At 39.2% G+C, this 18211-nt stretch overlaps 1 protein-coding gene across 1 annotated transcript; it reads left to right on the forward strand.

Annotated features, from left to right (window-relative positions):
• The first annotated feature begins 1420 nt into the window (after positions 1 to 1420).
• On the forward strand, positions 1421 to 14091 carry LOC119724114 (regulator of MON1-CCZ1 complex-like). The gene is made up of 18 exons (XM_038195040.1): positions 1421 to 1567; positions 3574 to 3650; positions 3911 to 3995; positions 4684 to 4740; positions 5341 to 5499; positions 6842 to 6910; positions 7155 to 7258; positions 7634 to 7723; positions 8167 to 8236; positions 8505 to 8540; positions 8878 to 9043; positions 9178 to 9290; positions 10096 to 10165; positions 10651 to 10757; positions 10917 to 11114; positions 11684 to 11857; positions 12492 to 12717; positions 13483 to 14091. Exons 1-18 carry the CDS (start codon positions 1463 to 1465, stop codon positions 13554 to 13556), a joined length of 1980 nt encoding a protein of 659 aa, XP_038050968.1. The 5' UTR covers positions 1421 to 1462; the 3' UTR covers positions 13557 to 14091.
• The last annotated feature ends 4120 nt before the right edge of the window (positions 14092 to 18211 follow it).

Genomic DNA, 18211 nt, shown 5'->3' on the forward strand with positions numbered 1-18211 from the left:
GTGGTGTACTCATTGCCTGCCTTTATTGCGATGTCACATAAAAAAAAAAAAATTGGTTTCGTTTTGGGGGGGGGGGGCCATGGCCCCCTTTGGCCCCCCCCCTGGATCCGCCCTTGTTCTCTTGTAATGTAAGCCGTTGCACTTTGCCTATAAACAAACAGACTTCTGTCAAGACCTTTACGACATGTGTGTGTACTAAGATGTATGAGTATGGTTTGCCGTGTTAATTGTGATGCTCTCCAGTCGTTATCAACTAAATCATAATTTCATACTCTGATTTTTATAAAATGAAAATGCGACCTAATCAAACTATCTTGAATTCTAATGGACTCAACTGGTGACCACTGGGCCTTAACGTAATGTATAATGTTTGTGATTCCCATTTTTTTTTTTTTTTTGGGGGGGGGGGGGAATCGTCAGAAGGACGTCTGAACACTCAGTTAGCATTAGCCTGAGTCACGCACAGAAAAACTATAATTACAATACGTCATCTTATTAAGTGGTAGTAGTGTGGCTTTTTGTTTTGCGGCCTTTTGCTTTATTTTAGTAACGATTATAACGGGTCACAAACATGATATATTTTACTTTACGTTCCTTTTCCCGGAGAGACCACGTTGATAAAACGTGCATACTCAGTTCTCTGTTCAAAACTGTAACCGTATTCATTCATAGACGAAAAATAAAACTTTAGAATTGTATAGGCCTATGTGCATGTAGGCCCCTATTTTTGAATAAAATAATGGACCATTTTGTCTTCTAATATTTCTTGTGCTCCAGTCATTATGAACTGAACGTTTAAAAAAAATATATGTTTGGCATGCATTATCTTTGTAAATGTTTGTACATTTGCCAGAATTGTCCTTAATTAATCTAACCAAGCCCAATCTTCCAATTCAGAGAAACTGTGACGTGTAGTACGTAGGGCCTAGCCAATGCATCCTTTGAAAACGAATAACTTTAACATTTAATTTTTTTTTGACAGTCAGTTGAAGTTTTCACAACTCTCTGCCTTTATCCTCAAATGATACCAAATTTGCAATTTTTTTCCAACAGGGCTTTTTTTACATCATAATTCTCAAAAACGAAGTGAAATTCATGACAGGGTCCCAGCAATGCGTGCCCCCCCCCCCCCCCCCACCCCCCGCGGCTCCCCGATCATCAATATCTTTCTATTGGTTGAAGCACAAGTTTCCCCTCCAAAACACGAGGCCACAAAGTGTCCCCTACAAATTGGATACAAGTTACGCCCATTGCCGGTTCCCTTTATTTTTTACAACTTTGTGACGAACCCACGCCTCAACCCCCCCCCCGCATGATATTCCAAGGCCCCACCCACTCTTGGCTTCCACCAGCATATGCAATAGTCTGGCTCCATATTGTTGGACAACGGCGTGAAGAAGCATGCCTGTTTACCGTCTTATTCCCAGACTCTGTAACACTGTCCATATCATGTGATGGCAAAATGGTGGAGGAATACAACTTTTACGTGGAGCTTTCCACAAATCCTGTGCGATTTGAGCCCATTAGCAAAGCAACAAACGTTTTCTACGATGAAGTCAAACGACAGGTAAGATTTAGAAAAGACATTTTCAAACAAATTTTGTATTCAAGTTGTGAAAAATCGAGGAGCACTTGTTTTCTGTTTAGTGGAATTTAGAAATAGAATGCTTCAATTCAAGTTCAACATGTTCAAGACAGTCATGACAGTTGCAACCTGCTGGCGCAACATCAACATCAGGTTGTGTACTAAGTGACTAGGCCTATAGAAAGTCAAGAAAATTTTAGGGCGATCGTGTATAGAGTAGGGCCCCTGTTTTGTTTTGATCAAATGAAAGTCAAAAATGTTTTTTATTGCTCGAAAATTACATTTAGGCTTTACAATCAAAAGCAGACTTTTCTCAATTCTAAGGACACACGTTTTACAATTTTGAAAAAATTTGGGGGGTAGAAATCACCATTTTCCTGCACGGTTTGTGCCTTGCGATTCAGCGCGCCGTGCATGCTCACGGTACATTGCTCGGTGATCGCCATCTTTACTTTCGGGTTGCGTGTTGTCGCCGCGCTGTCATCGTCATTTTACCTCAAAATTTCCCCAAAAAAATCAAAACCCTGCATGCCTTGCCCTCCATCAATGACAAACCTGTTTATTGAGAATGTCCCCAACTAGTTTGGTCGGTCTAATAATTTTAAAAGCACTTGGATATTGTTCCATTTTAGGAACCAGGCCCTACATTACACGATCACCAAATTTAAAGTATTTCCTAACAAAATTGGAAATGTTTTGCTGTCCCGGATACATATCTTATCATCATTTATGCATTGACTGAAATGACCTTGATATAATATATGATATATGAAGAAAAAAAGCAGCGTCAGGTTGCAACGCTCATAAAGCGATAACATGTCCTATAAAAAGTCAAATTTAGCAGGGAAATTATTGAAGCATTATGATTTAGCTGGGTTTGTGCACAGGGTGTCATTTACTGTCAGGTGATGTCCAGGTCTGGAATTCTTTCTGAATGGTGCTACCTGATGCCACTTTTTCATCACATATCATCTCAATGAAGGTCAGTCATTGCAAAAATGATGATAAGACATGAATCTGGGACTGAAAAACATTAATTTCGACTTTCGGAAGGAAATACTTAGAAAATGTTTTTGACTCTCTACAGCTGCTGGCATCTGGCTACTTCTGTCTTTCCCGTAGGCCTAAATGTTACTGTGCCAGGGGTTGTCTTTGATTTCTCCTGCGCAGCCAATATGACATAATTTGTATGTCAGCCAATCAGAGAAAACCTTTGTGAAAATAATATTTGCTACAAGGAAATCGGCACTGACCAAATACCCACTGCCTTTTAAACAGGCTCAAGAGCTTAAGAATAATGTAGATCATGATAGATGTTCATGTTGATAACGTGAACCCAGCATCATCCAAAACTAAGAATTTCACTCACCAAGATCACAAAAAGTTTACTCTGCTGTCTGTCATCTTTAGCTGTCAACTGAGGGCGCTGTGCTCTTGACCAAATTGCACATGCGCACAGCGCCCTCAGTCGACAGCTAGCGACGATACAGGGGCCTACAGCAACGACGACCCACACAGTAAACTCTATGTGATCTTGGTTCTGGAAAATTTCACATTTTTGTTGACTTTTCTAACCCACCCTAATTGGAGGTACCTTACCATGTCAAAATAATGCCTATGCAATGCTGGGGCCAAACAGTTTGTGACAGGAGAGTTTGGTTTGAAAATATTGACAATATTCTGCCACAGCAATTTCAACTTGCTTTCTGTAAGGTTTGTAAAAAAACTTACAGTTCTGGAAGTAACGTGAACCAGCTGAGGTAAAGCCAACAAATTGAAATGTTCATATTGTGTGATGCTATTGCAGAAAAGGAAATGGTCATTCGGAAGGGGAGGCTAGTAGCTAGCCCTAGGGGTAGTGGTCAATCAACTTAGCCAAACCATCTCTTCCCTGTTATAGGTATCTTCTAATATGTTCATCCATATCAGAGTTTGTGAAAACTGTCAATGTCATTTCTGTTGCACTGACATTATCAATCATCTTGTAGGTGTTTGCTGTACGCTCAGGTGGAGCTCTTGGTGTTGTGGTCCGAGGCCCAGATGAACGAACAAGCACAACTTTCAGGTCAGTGTGTTGGAGTTGATAATCTTGTTTCAGTCGGGCCCTTTTCAAGGCTCAAGTGTACTACAATGTCACTCTGGTATGGTAGGAATACTAAGCCTTGGAAACCAGACTTTCCTGCGTTGTACAAGTAATGATGTGTTTGAGCTCAGAAAACTGCATGTTGATGCCACTTCACTGGTGTAGTTCTCACAAATGAATTTGTTTAGGCACAAATTTTATTAATTGTATCAGAAAATGATTCAAATTCTCTTTGTCAACAGAATGGAAGACAAAGGTCCTGTCATCTCAATCAAGTTTTCGTACGACCTGAAAATATTAGCCATTCAGAGGTCACAGAAGACTGTGGTATGTATAATTCCAGGCAAACCTTGCATTATTTCCCAGCCACCAATTTAATGTTTTCTTTTCCCTTGTTGTTATAGGTACAGTCAATCATTTGTAATTTGTGCGTTATGTTAGTTTGAAGCAACGAAAGTGTTCAAAATCAAAAAAAGGGTGCTTAACAACTAACCTGATGAAGATTTAGCTCAGTGAATGCTGTATATTCTGAGAAAAACAATATTCTAGGATCTCGATTCCGAATCAATAGTTGCCAAGTCATGTTTTGAATTGCGCTCGAATTCAGCATTCTCATTCAGCTGATTGCAGCTATGCAAAGTCGCACATTGAACCGACGAATTATAGCAACAAGGCATCTTAAGACGCATTGTTTGAAATGGCTTTGTTTCATTGTTTCTTCGAAATGTTAGCTTGCCAGAAAGAACATTTCACAGTCAATCCCATTACTTTCTTTAAACCGAGTGTGCTTTTCAACAATAATTTCGTCTGTAACTTTTTGGATAGCTGCAAATGAAGGACTGAAGCTTTTACTGAAGAAAAAGAGTTCAGATTTCACAAGCAAAATTTTGCATTCTCTTGGTGACTAATATGCGAGTAATGTCCTGTTTTTCTAAAAATTCTGGCCATCATGAATGTTTTACTTAAAGCTTGAATGTGTGAAAAATAACATGCCTCATTCTCACTTTGTTTTCAGGAATTCATCAATTTTCACACTTCGGTGGATTCAGCTGAATATTCTCAGAGTTGTAAGGTAAAAGTCTTGAAGTAATTTACATTTTCAAAAATACATAGACTGAACAGTTTTGAATCTTTTTCATGTTAAGTTGAAAATCCTTTTTTCAGATGGTGTTAGTTTTGACAGAAAATTGCAGTTAACTGGAAATTCATACGCAGCGGGAATGGGTTAGCCTTTAACACATTGACTACCGACTATGAAGATATTCGTAGTGACAGACGTACCAGATTTTGCCACTACGATTATACTCGTAGTAAAGTAAAGGCTTATGTATTGTACTCTGAATATACTGGTGCTGCTGAAAACGCAACAAATTAGCTGCTACAGTATGAGAACAATAGTATGTTCACATTATCAAATTGTTTGTTTTTTTAGTAAGTGCCACATAAATAATATGCGCACATGCATACATCAATCATTTCGCAAAGGGGCCCCCTGTAATGCTTCATAAGTTTGTGAAATGTTCTCCTTAGCAATGGACAGAAAAGGGTACACAATGCTCATAAATTTCATTTATTGTCAAAAGGCGCAGCAGCGTTTAAACTTTTAACTTATTCTTAGCTATAAATTATGAGTTGTTTGATGAGAGTCTGTGTAAATGCTTCATTTGATTAGGGTAAGAACACCAAGATCATTGGCTTCAATTGGACTAACATCAACGAAGTAGTTTTCGTCACAGACCATGGACTGGAACTCTACCAAGTCATCCCAGAGAAGAAGACACTGAAATCTCTCAAGAACATCAACATCTCGGTCAACTGGTTCGTCTTCTTTGTGAGTAAACCAAAGAACTGTAATTAAGACAATCACAAGTCAGTCGTTAGCCAATCACAGGTAAATCGTTAGTCAACCTCAGGTAAACCGTTAGTCAACCTCAGGTAAATCGTTAGTCAACCTCAGGTAAATCGTTAGTCAACCTCAGGTCAGTCATTGGTCAACCTCAGGTCAATCGTTAGTCAACCTCAGGTCAATCGTTAGTCAACCTCAGGTCAATCGTTAGTCAACCTCAGGTCAGTCATTGGTCAGCCTCAGGTCAATCGTTAGTCAACCACAGGTCAGTCATTGGTCAACCTCAGGTCAATCGTTAGTCAACCTCAGGTCAATCGTTAGTCAACCTCAGGTCAATCGTTAGTCAACCTCAGGTCAATTGTTAGTCAACCTCAGGTCAGTCATTGGTCAACTAGAAGTCTGTCGTTTGTCAATCACAAGTTAATCACAAGTCAATCATTAGTCAATCACAAGTCAATCGTTAATCAATCACAAGTCAACTACCAGCCAATCACAAGGTAATCACAAGTGATGTCATCAGTTACAGAGGATAATCACTGACAAAGTTACGCCTCAGGCCATAACTTATTGCAATCACTTTGTGGCTTGACTAGACACTCTGAACTTTGATCTCATGTATTTCATTTGGAATTTTGTTTTTGTGAAATATATGCATTCCTGATCATAATAATGCAAGGAACCTATCGATTGCAGCAGCCTATGATTTTTGTCCCACAGAAATGGTCCGTTTGTGCAAATCCTAAATTCCATTACAGCAGTTAGAATGCTATTTGTGTATCAAAAACTTTGTGAAACAAAAAGTGAACACTCAAATTTTATATTCTGCACACTTTGCATGAAGAGATCCACAACATGTAATAAATTATGGCCTGAAGAAAAGGACTGTCGTGAAGTCACTTTATCTGTTGCATCAAGAGATTTCAACCAACAGGAGAAATATGAATATACTTTTTCTTGGCACAAATTATTGCAATCTTTATAATATGGGAGTGTGGCCTAGTGGTTAAGGTTCGTGACTCATGATCAGAAGTTCAGGGGTTCGAATCCAGCTGCTAGTCGTTTGTTGTGTCCTTGGGCAAGCCACTTCACCCCCCCCCCCCCCACTTGCCTCTCTCCACCCTAGAGTATAAATGGGTACTGGCATTAGCTGGGGAGTAACCTGCAAGGCCTGGCATCTCATTCAGGGGGAATATAATTTTTTTTCAGTCGTGTTATGCTATTGAAACTGGAGATAAATGCTGGCCTGATGGGGCATATGGCCAGTGACAGACTTTGCTTTATAATATGGAGTATTTCTCTGTCCATATTTTTCTGTGTTGTCTAACAGGCTGATAACTCGCTGCTCCTATTGTCCTCATCGACGCTAGGCAATGTACTCAATCCATTCCATTTTAAGGTAAGATTTCTGAACTGGTTGCACACTATGATCACTTGAACACTGTAGACTGTATTTGGTAAATGATATGTTGACCAAGTGCTGTCGTAGTGTTATGAGAGATGTTCGAGATCAGTAAACTTAATCTTTGTGCGATTATGATTTGAAAAAAAAAGTATGTTTAATTTGTGGCTGGTGGAAAGTTTAGGATTATAAAAGTACAATGCAGAACCAGAAAGCTATATTGTACGATTTGCTGTCATAGGCTGGTACCATCCTCAAGATGGCAAAGTTTGATGTTGATTTACCACAAGTTCCCAAACCGGCCAAACTCTGTCTGCTGGAACGAGACGTAACTATTGCCAATCTGTAAGTATTAAATCAGTTTAAAGCAAAATTATTAATCACAATGTTCACAAGGAGTTACTGTCAGTTCTCAGTTGTAGGAATGGTTGCCACTGAGCCATGCTGAAATGTCTGCTTCGTTTGTTCTGTTGTAAGAATTTTTTTTGTCAAAATGTGAATGTGAACGCTGTATAGATTCACTGTCCCTGAGCAAGCTACTTTGCTACAAGAAACTAACATTCCCAAAGCTTCAAAGGAGAAATGATTTTAATGACAATTAGGTGGTGAAAATGAAAATTCCCAGAACCAGTGTTGACTATTATAAGATGAAATGTTCTCACCTTTGCAGCCATTTCTTTTTCAAAACATATTTTAATCTGTGAATTTTTCTGTTTGTAGTTATAAGCATCTGTACATTGTTGTTCTTCGACATCAGCCAAGGGGACCAAGCAGTAAAGGAGCAGAAATTGTTCTCTATCAACTGCAGAAGTGAGTTCCATTCAAAAAAGTTCCATTCAAAAATGGCTACTTGGTTGAGGCTGTAGAACATGACACTAAATTTATGCAAAAATGTGGCTCTAGTGATCCCTGAATCAGGATAGTACAGGGTGAGTAAAAAAAGGCGGGACCCACCCACTGTGAGCGGGTCGCTGACAGATATTTCCAGCCTCGCTCCCTGCGCGTTTATCCGTCATCCGTGGACAAACTTATTTATCCCAGATACTCCTTGCTACAACATTACTGAGATGCTTAAAAAATGTAAGAACAAAGCAACGCTTGTCACCATAGATTGGGGAAAGATTGCACTTTGGGTTGAATGCCTTTTTTGTTTGGTGGTGGTTAAGTGTGGACTGTCTGAAATTTGTAGCTGCACAAAGTGCATGCGGTGTACAGAATGTATGTTTATCAGTTGATGTGCTTTTGATTTGTAGGGAATCTCCAGCCAAGAAGACTGACGTCCTCAAGCTGAACATGTCCGGCCGCTTTGCTGTAAATGTTGTCGTAAGTGTGTTTGTTTACTTCATTCTCAATCGATGTTTAACCAAGGCAATACCCACCCACCCTCTTTCTCTCTGGATTCTAGATCCACTTGTGTTGGAATGCATTGTTCAAGATTTGTGAATAATAGATGCGGTAGTTTAAGTTGTTCTCAGACTTAACATGGAGCACTAACATTCGATTGGTAATTTGATGTTTAATTGAATTAACCATTGACTGAACACATGTGACAAAGTACCATTCTTAGTGTTTTTTTTTTTTGGTTTTGTAGGATAACTTGGTTGTGGTACACCACCAGGCTTCAAAGGTGTGTAAGTCATTTTTTTGTTCTATGAAACAGCTTTAAAACATATTTTCATCCTGTTTTAATTGTTGACTGTTCATTCAACGTTATACAACAACAGCATTTTTAAATGTTGTTTTCAAAACAAATTGCTTCACAACTTCAATTTGGTCGTAGGTCTTTATTTCCGTTACTGAACTCAAAACCCCCAAGTGTTATACATATTTCCCCTTAAAACTCTTGTTCTGCAGAATCAAGAATGAATTAAAAATACCTCAATTCTTCTGAGTCCGACTTTATGCTCACTGTGGTGAGTGTTCGCATATTGCAACATTTGAAGTTCTTATTTTTGTTTGTGCAGACGTCCATGATATTTGATATCCGGCTGCCAGTGACAGAAAGTGACGGATACGTCAACTACCACTACCCAGTCCTGGCACCATTACCCATCAGGCCTATCAAGCTGAGGGTTGCTGGGATACCGACGCAGACGGGACTAGAAATGCGCGAGGTCAACATTGATTTGTGTATCCTTACATAATTGTTTGGGGTTCTGGTCGGGAAGTGTTTTTGGGTGGTTAAGAGTGCTCCATAAGCAGTGCTATTGTTATCGGTTTGGTTGTGCTGCAGTTTGTTCCTTAACGTTGCAACCGATACCCAGACTCACCCAACTGGGTGGTGTTCCAACCCAACACGGTGATTGATGCCCGGCTGGGATGTCTGTGGCATGTCCATCTCAGACTGGAGCCACTGGTCACAATGATCCCAGAAAAGGTAAGATGATCACAAACAATATATCAGATGATCCATATATAGGAAGATAATCATAGACGATGTAAGATGATCACAGATGATGTAAGATGATCACAAACAATATCAAATGGATCCAGATATAGGAAGATAATCATAGACAAATGTTAGATGATCACAGATGATGTAAGATGATCTCAAACAATATAAGAGGATCTGACAACATTTCACCCTTATCTTACTAGCTTTCCAAAGTTGCTAAAGTCAAATATTCTGAAGTTGAAATGAAATACAAGAAAAGTTCAGCATTTGAAACAGTTTGGAGGGACTGCATCCAAAGACCTAGAGTTACAGTCAGTCAAACACCCCCTGAGTGTCATTGGTGAAAAATCAGTACATAAAGTTTCCCCGCCAAATTATTGTGGGTTATATGAGGCAAATTTTCTATTCTCACCACTTGATATTGTTGAAATTTTTGGACAAGTTTGTCTTTTTTGAAATTATGTTTACAAACCAGAGATTCACATTTTAACCAGTTCACGCCAGGATTATTTTTACCAGAACAGAATGAGGTGTGGGATTACTTTTCACTCGACCTTAAGTCAGACGTGTTGAAGCCTTTGCCCTCGAGCTGCACACTCATATTTCCGGCTTCACTTGCTACGAGCAGTTCGCTTACAAATGTTTCAGGCCTTGCTCCCTGCATGTTATCTGTCGTCCATTCCGAATACCGCAAAATTTGCGTTGTGTTCACGGTGCCCGGCGCGAACCGGTTAAAGGAACAATATAGTAAGTAGTTGCTCTTAAAATTGTCTTGTTTGCTTTGCAGTGCCGTCTGATCGACTTTCTACTTTTAAGGAAGGAAAGCAAAAAGGTGATCTTGGTAGTTTGCAAGCAAGGTAGGTGACCAGAGAAAACTATTATTATTCTTTGCCAAATTATTGTGCTGTAGTTCAAAATTTCGCTTAAATGTTTTGTAGATTTTTTAAATTTTTGATTAAATGGCCTGTTAAATTAAGTCAAATATTCCTGCCTTGGAAATGTATGGAATAAATAAAGCATATTTCCTCAATTTATTAAGGGAATAAATGTTTGGCAGGTTTTAAACACTATGTTTATCACTAGTTGGAGTCTGGATGCTGATAACTATCTGAACCAAAGGCGAAGGTAATTATGAGCATCCAGACTCCAACCGGTCTTAAACATAGTCATTAATACCGACCTACGTCGTGACGGGCTCTCGACCAGTAGGTATAGGTAAACTTTATTTGGTAATAATGAATTAATGTTTACATTGTCTTTCTCCTTTCCTGACACCTAACGGCAGTGTTGCTTTTAAGTTTAATGCTTTAAAAATCCATATTTTGCATTTGGTATTTTCCAGTCTTATTGCCGGGGCAACAGTGTAGCCTAGCGATTATTGCACGGATGTTTGACAAGCTCAACCAGGTCTATCGCAACTTCCTTGAAGACGAACAGTTGGCAGCCCAGGTAATACAGTTGAACTTGTACAAAAGTAGCTTGTAAGCGTGACTGAAGGAATGAACATTCTTCTGTGTACCGTGTTGTGTTATCAAAGTGACCATAGTGAGATGGTAAGTATCGAGCCTTCCTTGATGAGGATTCTCAGAACTTCTCTTTTGTTGACAGAACCCTGAAGGTGGTGGAACTCCTAAAGCAGCCGCAGCTAGACCTGCTATCATCAGAAAGATTGTCATTGATCAATCGGACATGTACACGCATGTATTGACACCCATTGCTGAACGCAAAGACATCAAGTATAAGTTTGTTGTAGCAGTGCTGGTGGAATACATCAGGTCACTCAACCATTATCAAATCCCTGTTCAGGTAAGGACACTAAGGCATGCACCAAAAAATATGTCAAAACAACTTTGGTATTTGAAAAATCCATGTCAGAACCGTAGTGCATAATACACAGATGGATGACAACTATAGGAAAGAAGCAGTTCTCTTCAGGATATTTACCTTTTTTGAGTAGTCTGTCATTTTTTTTTTAACTATCATGTGAATCATGGGCAACTTGTGTTTGTTGTTTGGAAATGACGTTGTTGTTTTTATGGTTTTTGTGGGGGGGGGGGGGAGAGAAGTCCATTTCTGCTGCGTGTATCAAATATGGTGACATCATGATGTCAAATAATTTGTGAATACTAATGTTTGCGGTAAATTCAGCCTTTGAATAATCAAAACAAGAACAAAGAATGATTGAATACTAAACAGCTAAATAAGCTTCAACTTTATTGAAGATACAAGATTTTTTTGCTTTGCATGGTGGAGTATCAGTGTTGTTTTGGTCTGCGGTCACGGTAACACCAATAACTACTGTCGCTCAGTAGATCTTTAGTTTATTGAAGATATATTCTAAACATACTTGATGTAACCAATTCTGTCCCAAACAGCATTTCCTGTACGAGTTGGTCATCAATACCTTGGTCCATCACAACTGTTTCTATCAACTGCATCAATTCCTGCAATATCACGTCTTAAGCGACTCTAAGCCCATTGCTTGCCTACTGCTGTCATTAGAGAGTTGTTACCCACCGGCACATCAACTAGCACTGGATATGCTCAAGGTATGACTGGGGGTTTACTCGCAAGGTTGTCCCTGAAGTTATAACCACTTCTCAGCAACCTTGATTCCATGGGTATTGATTCCATTTTGATTGTGCAGAAACTCCTTATCCTTGGCCTAAAACCCCTATGAGTTTCATTTAATTTTAGTCATGTATCACTACACAATTGACAATTGATCACAACATTTTCGGACACTGTGACCAAGTTCCTTGCCGTATACAATTTCAGAGCTGTTTTATGTAAGTTGTGTACAATCCTGCATGCTGAGACAAAAGGCCGATGTGGTTTGGGATTGGAATCATTTGCCCTTGAGCATTCAACTGATGTCTTGCCATGATGACTGATAGCCAGGCAAATGATTGCAATCCCAACCGCAGCCCTTTTCACAACATGCAGGATTTTACACAGCTTACATAACATATTGGACTTAAAAGTCCACTCAAAACATTGCTGATGACAAACATCCACATTGTGAATTAATGAAAAGCATTAAGGAAATAGTGGCAGAGCTCTACATATTTCCGTTGGAAAAAAAATTGCTTAAAACCTCTTTGTGAGTATTTAATAAGAATTTTGTATGGTAAGTGTTTTAACGTGAAATGTTTTTTCTCTTTTTTGGGTGGAAAATAACAGAGGGTGTCAACAGCAAACGAAGAGATAGTTGAAGTGCTTCTGTCTAAAAACCAGCTGCTTGCCGCTCTGAGGTTTCTCCGTAGTGTCGGGGGTGCCGATAGTGCCTCAGCTAGGAAGTTCCTTGATGCTGCGCTGAACACAGCAGACAGCATGCTCTTCTACACAGTCTTCAAGTTCTTTGAGCAGAGGAACATCAAACTCAGGGGACATCCTCAGTTTATGCCAGGTAAGAATTAAGCAAAAGGAACAAAAGTGCAAGACAGCAAGGACGTAAGGGTTAAAGGTACAAAATGTCTAAATTTAGATGCGACATTTAAATGTTTAAAGGCAGTGTAATGTATTTCTTTAAATGCAATCCCTGAAAATGTCACATTTAACCTCAATTTCATTTTCGTTTTGCTATGTTTAAAAACAGTTTAGTATGTTTTGAGTTTTTTTTTGCATAATGCAAAGCTTGATGTCATTTAAGGTGGAGACCTTAAAGTAACGACACCAACATTTGCCAGAATTTTGGATAATTTGCTGTCGTGAAGTTTCTTTTCTTTGGCTTACTGTCGTGTGCTGAAACAACAATAAATCACCAAAGAGCAAAGTTTTCTTGCACATATTTTTTCCCATTGAGTAAATATTGGGTTCACAATTTGAATTAAAAACTCTTAACAGTGTATTCCTGAATGAAACCACAGAAACACGCCCTCAATTGTCATGAAACGTGTGGAAAATGGTGAAGCTTAAAACAGTGCACTTCCTGATAAAATTAAGGAAGTCAAATAGTTTTCATACATTTAAAAGCAATTGAGAGTTGCACAAAATATGTTCTCAAGTAAAATTCATGTCATGGGTCTTTTAAACAAAATCCTTTCTAAATCAATTAACAGATGTACCCATTTTTTAAAGCAGATTCTCGTCAGAATTGAAATGGCATCATGATTAGAGCTTTAATTTAATGTCGTGTTTTGTTTTCTTTTTCACCATTTCCTATTTTCTGTAGGTGAACATTGTGAGAAGTATGTGAAACATTTTGAGGCGACGTTCGGTATCGAGTCACTTGCCCCTTTACCTTAACATCTACCGCGCTCCTGTGGACTATTTCCCATCAAGCAACCATCTTGGACTTGTACCCTGATCATGTGTTGTTTGCCATATGTTAAGTTTTAACATGGCACCAGGCGCCAGACTGTTTAGGAGCCTAGCTTTTACATGTACGGCCACGTCTATTGTCAGCGTACTTCCAGGTAATTTGTAAATTATGTCAAAGTCTCAAAGACCTTCTGGTAGACACTGACCCTGGAAAATATATTTCCCAAGAATTAACGTCTTGGGAATTCAAAGGAATTGGAGCAAGGCCGTTTCATTTCCATTTTGTAAATGAGACTGTTGGTGTAAATATTAATATTGTTGAACAAAATGGCGACTTTCAATTTGATACTGGTAGTCGTACGCGAGTATCACTGCGTTGCCTATCTAATTAGTGATTCTTGATCACCAAAATTCACAATAGAATTTCTACGCGTAGTGCATATATTTATTTTAAAGGTAGAGTCCATCATTTGTAATTTGTGCATTTTGTTCGTTTGAAGCAACAAAAGAGTTCAAAATCTAATGAAGGATACTGAGCAACTAACCTGATGAAGTTTCAGCTAAGCTTCAGCTGTACATTCCGAGAAAAACAGCATTCTAGGATCTCAATTTCAAATCAAAAGTTGCTGAATCATGTTTTGAATTGTTTTGAATTGCAACTATACGTGACGTCGCGCACTGATCCGACGAATTATAACAACCGCGCGCGCGTGTGCGTCGTTCGAATACTTGTGCGCGCTGCGCTGAATAACAAAACGAACTACTAATTTAAATTTTCCTACGGTGCTTCTTAAGAATCACCGTTGGAAATGCCTTCTTTCGTTGATTACTTCAAAACGACAGCTTCCCAGAAAGAATAATTTCACAGGGAGTTTAGTCTCCTTACTATCTTTCAACCAAGTTAGTTTTTCAACAATAATTACGCCAGTTACTTTTCGGATGGCTGCAAATGATGGACTCTACCTTTAATGTGACTGACGCACGTGACTGACTATAAACCATATCCTGATTGCTGATTGCTTTCCTAGAAAAGCCTAGGAAGAAAATAAAGAAAACTTAAGACCACTACTACAAAATTTGCAAGACGTTAGTGATTGTCTAATAATTGTGTCGTTAGAGGGCGCACTATGTACGATCACTAGCGTCTTGGGCCAAGACTACTGAAGACATCCAAAATAATCCCAAAAAGTTGGGGGTTTGGTAAAACTTACAATGTACAAACATACAAGCTAGACTTTTATACGCCTAGGAGCGATCATTATGAGAGTACATGGGGAAATTGTACACCTGTATATTTGATGTAAATACAAGTAGATTAAAATTGTTCTGTAAAATTCTGGAGAGTTGAAAATTGAATTTGAGAGAAAACCCAGGTGCTTGACATGTAGGAGGATGAAATTTGTCAGACGAGACGTACAAGTTATAGAAGTTCATTTGTTCATGTCTCCGAGCCAGTAATAATTTTCACTGTGAACAGATTGTAAAAATTGAAACTCCAGCCTTGTGTATAAAATACTCTTCTAATCATGACTCAATAAACGGTACCCCCATGTAATATTACTTTCTTTTATTATTTGCAGACCAATGTTCAAATGAACTGGACGGAATAAAAGGCATTTTGTATGTTGATCCACTGTAGAGACTATTTCACAGATATTTACAGTATATGAAAGAGATGCATCCTGTCGTCCTCAAATTGCTTTAAACGTTCAGGGAGGATGCCTACAGAACCATAAAACACATTCATATATTTTTCAATTTAGCTGAAAATACAAATCACTTGAAACGTGCAGGGGATGCCTAGTTCTTTTATGTAAAATTGTTCAAGCAAGTGATTTTTGAAAACTATTATTGGAAAATTAACACATTTGTAATGATAAAACCAAACCAGAAATGGAACCGAGCTTACATGTACATGTGTGTAGGGCCATCATGTTTATTTTAGCCACTGATTTCTAATGTTATAGCGATCAATGTTTCTGCTCTGTTTGCATGCAAGGCAGAGGATACGAGTGCAGAAAGCCAACTGCTTCATGAATTCAGAGCATTATAGGGCGCTATATCTGAAAACAAATAGTAGTCCAATCAAAGGAATGGGAAAGCAGTTTTCTGTAATTTTGTCGCAGAGCTGACACACTGGCAAATTTACCATTTTGGCAATTTTTAGATTTTGTTATTTTTGGGGTATATAAAGGATTCTCTTTCAAGTATTTATGCCAAAATTCTTGATTTTTGTCTGGATTTTGAGATTCTGACCCCCTCCTGTGGCGAATCGGACACAATAACTGATCCATAATTTGACATGCAATACGGAATTTTACTGGTAACCAGCTACATGTAATGTAAGGTGTGCGTGCAAACAACGATTATTCCAAACTAATTCGTCAGTTTGTTAGATTGCGCACGCATGCACGCGTGATCTGATAAACTGACGAATAGCTATACAGTGTGAAGAACAACCGGCTTTTAGAAATTTTATTATTTGACAAACTGACGAATACATTAACGATCAAATAAAATCATATCGCACAATTCTCTGATTAAATAAGTAACCTGATGGATACTACGTTTCCTATTTCATTTCGAATATACACCAAAAGGGTTATTATCAAAATATTAAGGGTGAAATACGACGCCCAGAAAAATGTCCAACTTCAAATGCGAATAACTCGAAACAGGGTTTTTGCTTATTCGTTGTATGTCAGCTCTTTGAAGATTTGAAACTACTCAATAAACTCAAGCCGCTTTAATTATATCAATACATTATGCAGAATTGCATGTAGTCAACTATGTAGGGGCACTATTGAATGGAGTTGAAGCATGCAAACATGCAGACATACAAATGTGAGTTGTGTATAATATGAGAAATAAGCAAATAAACTCCCCCTTCATGAAATGAATTCGTCAGAAAAAGAACTGGTGACAAATGGTCAGAATCTTTTGGATTGGGAACCAGACTACCATTATGCACATACAAACATGAACAAGTACTCGATCTGCGGCTGTGTAGTAATTCACCCACGCAATTTGGCCTATTTTCAGTACCTCCGTCGCGCGCGCTGAGGATTTAGTGCTTGGTGAGTCTTCTGCGCCAGCTTGGTTAGTGTATATTATTTTGCGCTACAGAAAGCCTACAAATCATCTCTGGACTCGAAAGCATTGACTCCAGGAATGGAGAGGCCACTGAATGGGAATAGATTCCTCCCTGGGCCTGGGACAGGCCCCAGCAGAGTCTGCTCAGACAGCTGCGACGACATGCCTGGGCCGGAGCGTGGTCATTGGAACTTTACATCCTTCGCATCGCTACTGGTACCGGCTGCAGCGACAAGATGATTTGCATCACAAGATGTCACAGCTTTGGGGTCATCTGAATTCTGACATCAGTCAACTCTGTACATTGAGGTAAGATTACCTAATAAGCCCGGGGCGCAAAACCTGAGAGGTCATAGAAGACAACCTGAAAAGAATCAGCTGACCTTTTAGGTTGGAGGTGTGGCTACGATACAGCATAGCAATATCCCAGGCACATAGGGCTACCATTACAGCAGTCGTTAACCAACAGCTATCAATACACGACCATCTTATGCATCTAGTTCCCTGACCTTAGTATAGTATTCAACGTCAGAATTTTTGGCTGTTGGAACCAGATTACCATGTACATGTAACCAACCAAATGGTTTCTCGGACTTCATTTCAAAAAGAATGTTGCAACCTGACGCTACTTCAGCCGTTGTGTACAAAGTTATGGAGAGTGAAGGAAATTTTTTAATTTTTCCTAACAAAATTGGAAATATTTTTCAGTCCCAGATTTAAGTCTTATCATCATTTTTGCGCTTTGCACTGCATTGGCACATAGTCGGGATAGTGGGGCAAACTCCTAGTCTGGCAATAGCCAGTTAACCATGTCCCAATGTTAAAAAGGCGTGTTGGGTCCAAGTTCCCTGGACTAGTCACTGCCCAGCTGCTAGTTGGATGGTGACTTTGCAATACAGTAACGATATAGCTGTCGAATGCAATTTGAGTCCCCTACGCAAGTTTAAACTTGCGCGCGCAATTTGTAGCAAGAAAATTAATGCGAGCGCAAGTTTAAACTTGCGCGCGCAGGTTTAAACTTGCGCGGGGGACTCAAATTGCGCTCGACATAGCTATATAGCAATAGCACTTAGCAGTTAACAATCGGGTTACAAATACAGCTGCTGTGTATAAGTTGTAACAACAGCCACCTTGGTCGGACTTGCCTAGCTGTCCAGTGATTTCAGTCATTTGATCTGGCGATCTTCCCACATGCAGAAGTTTTCCATGGCATGTCATTAAAATGAAATCACTAAACATCAGCATTTTGGGCCGAGTTTATAACACCAAAAAATGGCAAAAATTAGTTGACTAGTACGAATTAAGCCCCGGTACTGGTCATGCTGGTAGTACGAACGTTTGTTTACAAATCGACAAAAACGTGTTTGGCGCCCTCAATATTGAGGGCGCCAAACACGTTTCACTGCTTGAGTCTCATGCAATGCGAGGGCGACATACACTCCGGCCGGTGTGCTTGACATGCCAATTTTCTTTCAAAAGAGGGCGCGCTACACAAATAGTGGTCACCACCACAAACAAATAAAATAAATAAATACAATTCTCGCCAC

Source organism: Patiria miniata, unplaced genomic scaffold (assembly GCF_015706575.1).
Source record: "Patiria miniata isolate m_02_andy unplaced genomic scaffold, ASM1570657v1 HiC_scaffold_18, whole genome shotgun sequence".
NCBI classification, from domain to species: Eukaryota; Metazoa; Echinodermata; class Asteroidea; order Valvatida; family Asterinidae; genus Patiria; species Patiria miniata.

What these genes read in the sequence shown, in the direction of transcription:
- LOC119724114 (XM_038195040.1), top strand. Translation starts at nt 1,463, where the DNA reads ATGGTGGAGGAATACAACTTTTACGTGGAGCTTTCCACAAATCCTGTG. An exon ending in TCAATCCATTCCATTTTAAG is followed by an intron (nt 6,911 to 7,154) that starts GTAAGATTTCTG and finishes TTGCTGTCATAG; the next exon opens with GCTGGTACCATCCTCAAGAT. An exon ending in GCTTTGCTGTAAATGTTGTC is followed by an intron (nt 8,237 to 8,504) that starts GTAAGTGTGTTT and finishes TTGGTTTTGTAG; the next exon opens with GATAACTTGGTTGTGGTACA.